Source organism: Egretta garzetta, unplaced genomic scaffold (genome assembly GCF_000687185.1).
Source record: "Egretta garzetta isolate BGI_Z169 unplaced genomic scaffold, ASM68718v1 scaffold21, whole genome shotgun sequence".
Classification (NCBI taxonomy): domain Eukaryota; kingdom Metazoa; phylum Chordata; class Aves; order Pelecaniformes; family Ardeidae; genus Egretta; species Egretta garzetta.
Genome location: NW_009258668.1, coordinates 1,480,367 through 1,485,293, shown reverse-complemented (window position 1 = coordinate 1,485,293; position 4,927 = coordinate 1,480,367). Strand labels below are relative to the sequence as shown.

Sequence of the window (4,927 nt, the reverse complement as noted above, 5' to 3'; positions counted from 1 at the left end):
CAGGAATGGCATTCCTATCATCAAAGGAGGAACGGTTGTGAAATTAATCGAAAGGTTAACGTACCATATGTATGCAGGTACTCTGTACATTTGTGGTATATATGGGGTTTTTTAAGGTTGTGTGTATGGGTGATGAAATTAATCCTTTTATCTTTTGCTTGGGTTTTTTCCTGTGTGTAGTTAAATGTAAAGCAAGATTTGCAGAAAAAAAACCCCAAACCAATATCTGTTACTAAATCAACTGGCTTTGCTGGCAAAGCTGTAAGAAAATTTTGGGTATGCAAGCCCTGTTCCCCCTCAGAAAAAAGTATCAGTGGTCTAATAGGAGCCACCAGTGCGTTTTTCCTGAGACCATCGTGGCTAAAGCAGTGGTGCAGTTACGAGGAAGAAGAAGGTTGGAGGTCATGTTTATTATACTTCAACCTGCTGCCTTGTGAAGTGCCTCAGTAGGGAAGGATGCAAATCACAATTGGCATTCTTCAGACTTTCCTGTGAAGCACTATCGTAAAGGCACAGAAATGAAACCTTGAGGTAGTCGCATGAAGTGCTGATGTTGATGAAAACGTTAGATCTTCGGTTTGGGGTGAAAAGCACGCACTGAAGGGGGATGCAGCGAAGCTGACGTAAGGATGCCAGTGGAAGTGGTGTGCAGTTTTTGTAAAAATCCTCGAATAATAATGGCCTCCTTTGTGCTTTTTACAAAACTGCCGGGTATTTAACCGAGTCTTTTTTGTAAAACTAAGGCTAGATAGTGTGGAGCTGTGTACTAAAAAAAAAAAAATAAAATTAAAAAAATAGGATTCCCCACACTGCAGCTCAGTATTGATGCAACTAGTTGGTAGGCAGCAATCTGTAGGTGTGTTGTCTGTGAGTCCTGGGTCATCCGTTTCTAAAATGTGATGGGTTTCGGTTGACTTGTGAACTCGGCTCTTTTCCTGAGTGAGCTGGTGTATTTGAGTATTGGTTTGCTAGCGTAACTTCAGTTTTATAGTGCAAGTACTTGCCACTTTGGCCTTGGGAATCTTCAGTGAAAGCTTTGCCTCCTGGGTTTCTGCGTGCTTTTTCCAAACAGCGTTTGGAGCCAAGACTAACAAAATGCTCTCCCTCAGCCTCCACAAGGGCATTTCGGTGACTAGCAGCGTGTGGTGGGACTCTCGGCAGATCCTGGTGATGCTTTGTAAACTCTCAGTTTATTGTAGGTTTGCATTTAGTTTCGGATTTTGCTGCAGTGCTCAGGCTCTGCCTTTGCAAATGGCCTCTGTCACGTCAAAGACTTCCCCAGTTGATACCTGGATACCCCGGGAGGTAGCAGATGCAGAGTTAATAAACTCTTGAATTTAAGTCGTGAGCCACTGTTCGTAGCACATTGCTTGTACTTTCTATTTTCTTGAGAATGTAATTTACAAAAATAAGTACTTTTTAAAAGAATATAAAAGGAACCTACACAGGTTAGAGAGCAGAGTAGCAGCCCCCGTTTTAAGAGAATTGCAGATCTTGTCTGCAGAGCAGAGATTCTACCTGCCTGTTCAGTGGGAAGGGGAAGAATTACTTTTAAAATGTCATAAATAGTATTGAAGAGTGAACGTAGACATGATGTGGAAGCAGAACAGGCCAGCGCAGGACGGGGGTGCAAACTCAGCAGCGTTATCACAGCATGAGAGCACTTTCAGCTTGCAAGCACGTTCCTACATATGGATCCCTTAAAAATGTTGAGCAGTGTTCTGCAGGGAATTTAAGCCTTCTTAAAAGCAGTGTCTATCCTAATCTTTTATGGGCTTATGGGAAGAAATTCACTGCCCACATGTTGAAGTCTGCTGGTGTAAGCTACCTGCACCTAATGCTGACGGGTTCAAGACTATTTATGGAACAGCAAGAAAAAAAAAAAACCCTCCCAACACCCCCAAACCTGCAATTCTGAGGAGCATGTACACATCCACTTCTCTAGGCCTGGTTTTCCTGTATTTTGGCATTCGTTTGCTCCCAGGCAGCTCTGGATGCTGCTGCATCCCGCACAGCAGCAGGGCAGAGCAGCTTTTACCTGTGTCAGGGGGTCTGCTGCAGGGATGTCAGGATTGGGACCAGATGCTGACCCTGCATGGCCCACGACGAAGTGATTTGTTAATCAGCTCGCTTATTCACAATCTAAGGAACTCTGTACAAGAGAGTGGAACTGAAAGAGATGAAAGGAACAATATTTTTCCTTTAATACTTCTAATACAGCAGAGCGGGCCCAATAAAACGCGTGGTAGCTCGCGACTGGGCACGTCTCATGGTAACACACCTACCCTAGCGGTGAGAAACAGCAGGAGGGAGGTGCGGTGGCTTGTGGAGGTGCAGCGTCCCAAACTCCAGCAGGTATTTGCTTTGCAAGGCCTCTGCTGCTGCTCACGTTTTTCCCTGCTGGCTGCTCCGCAGAGGGTGGTTGTGCACCGCGCTGGTGCGGCCGGGGCAGGCGTGCGGTCCCCACTGCTGGAGAGATTTTAAGAAGAGGTAAGACAAACGTTTTGTCAGGGTGGTGTTAGGTGTTTTTTGATGTCAAGAGAGTAGGCAGCCTTGTTCTGCCGTGTTTTCTTTGTCTTTATGAAACCATGGAATAGCTGCACGTTCAGGGAGCGTAAGCTGTTCCGCGTGCCAAGACTGAGACACAGTTTTTGAGAGAACATAGTTATGTGCAGTTGAATACTTTTACAGGGGAAATGCATTAAAGAACTACACGAAAATGTCACAAGCAGAATCATTTCTGGTGTTTTTCAAATGACAATGCTTAACTTACAACCTTAGGGTATTTTCTGCACTTTAAACTTTTTCTGTGAGTATATGTGTATTTTATTTCTGATATTTTGCAGCTGGATAAAAAAAAAAACCCACTCCATCATTTTCTTATTCTGTGTTTACAGATCCTAATTTTGTACGTACTTTCCTTACCACATACCGCTCCTTTTGCAAGCCCCAGGAACTGCTGAGTTTACTGATTGAAAGGTAAGCAGTGGTCATGCTTTCTGAAGCCATTGAAAGGCTTTGGTGTTCATTTACCTGCTCCTTTCCTGCTTGGGTTCTCGGCGCCATGTGGCAGACGTTTTAGTGATGCTCATGAAACGGGATACAGCGATGGACGTTTTTAACACGAGCTTCCTTTTCCCAGTTTGTTAAAGTAGTTGCCTGAATTAAGTGGTAGCTAGAGCGCTTGGTGTGCCTCCCCGGTGGGGTGGTGATGGTTTGAACTCCTTAACTTGATCACGAAAGTGTATTTGAGTATGCCCAAGTCTCGATGCAAAGAAGAACGGAAATGTTCTGAGCAGTTTGTTTGAAAGGCACGGACTCTTAATGTAAACAGCATTTTAATACGGTGTGATAAAGCCGCTCTTAAGCTTTCTTCTAATCTTCACTTAATCAAGCTAGCAGGTAGTTAAAAACCTTATATCCTAGTCTAGACGTCTTGTGATGACCAGAGAACTAGTGAATTAGCAGGGCGAGAGCTGGGTGTGTGAGTACATAGCCAGGGGAGGAGGGAATTCCAGGCAAACTGGATATTAGATGACTGCTTGCGTTTCAGCACACTGAATTTTTTTTAAATGCAATTGCTCTCTTCATGTTCTACATAAAGGGTTTGTGGTTTATCTTAATTGCCATCGGTTTTTTGGTACTTTTATTCATAGGTTTGAAATCCCAGAGCCGGAGCCTACTGAAGCAGACAGGCTGGCAATTGAGAAAGGAGAGCAACCTATCAGCGCAGACCTTAAGCGATTTCGCAAGGAATATGTCCAGCCAGTACAACTCAGGTTTATTTGCTTTTAAATTTGTTCTGTTAAAGCCAGGTTTTAGTTCACTGATTATATGGTGATCCTGGAGACAGTAATCTCTTCTGGAGACTGCTGTGCTGTCAAGTGGGGACTTATCACTGTCTGCAACCAGACTAATATCCCAAATCATGTTCTGATTAGTCATACTGACTTCTGTTGTTGTTGCAACTGTACTTTGGTTCTCTGCCGCTCACAGCTGTGATCACCACCCACAAGAACGCTGTATGGCTGCTATGTAAAGCGGGTGTGGGTGAGAGATGTACAACTGAAAGTGTTTCTGACTGCGTTTTGAATGGATCCCTTGTCGACAGGCCCTATGAAGATCGTTTTCTCCGTTTCCACTTTTTTTCAGTCCTGCTGGTATTTTGCTCCCTTTCCCAGCCCTGTTGATGTATTTGCATGCAGACAGGGAGACTCTTGTCTGTACTGCACATGGCAACAGGCTGCAGGGAATCTTCAAGGTCTTGCTGACCAAGCTAATTGGGGGACGATTAAGCATTTCTGGCATGAATGAGGCTAATTGTTTCCCTGATAGGGGATCAAGTCAGGAGACACAGATCACAACCAATATTTGCTAGACCAAATTCTATTCCTTAAACTGTTTTCATTAGTAGCATCAAGGTGTTACTATTAATGGCAGATAACTGTATGCACAGTACCCTCAGTGACTGCCTTACCACACGCAGTCATTCATGGTATGGTTACCTGTCTGGAGCAACAGCAGCTTACTCAAAGTGAAGGGTCATACCAACATGCCAGTATCACAGAATCATAGAATGTTTTGGGTTGGAAGGGACCCCTAGAGGTCATCTAGTCCAACCCCCCTGCAGTGAGCAGGGACACCGCTAACTAGATCAGGTTGCTCACAGCCCTGTCCAACCTGGCCTTCAAGGTAGGTGTTCAGAAGGTCACTTAGGAGCCCCATTTACATCAAATACCTGTGTGCATATATATAAAATAATATAAATAGGTATGTCATATTGTAGTGTTGGTCAATACATAGCTGCTGCCACCTTCTTGGATGTAGTCCGAGTTATACAACCTCAGCGTAACCTTCATACTTGTGTGTGCTCGTGGCCTTGTACGGTTTTGTCAGGCCCTTGGTGCTCTCAGTTATCAGCTCCTGT

General features: G+C 44.3%; 1 protein-coding gene across 1 annotated transcript in view; it reads left to right on the top strand.

The window, feature by feature from the left end:
- SOS2 (SOS Ras/Rho guanine nucleotide exchange factor 2) overlaps positions 1 to 4,927 on the top strand; it is a 52,917-nt gene that overhangs the window by 32,077 nt on the left and 15,913 nt on the right. Inside the window, exons 11-13 of the mRNA XM_035888432.1 lie at positions 2 to 77; positions 2,898 to 2,979; positions 3,657 to 3,779. Coding sequence (XP_035744325.1) covers positions 2 to 77; positions 2,898 to 2,979; positions 3,657 to 3,779 — 281 coding nt within the window. The remainder of the gene's footprint in view (position 1; positions 78 to 2,897; positions 2,980 to 3,656; positions 3,780 to 4,927) is intronic.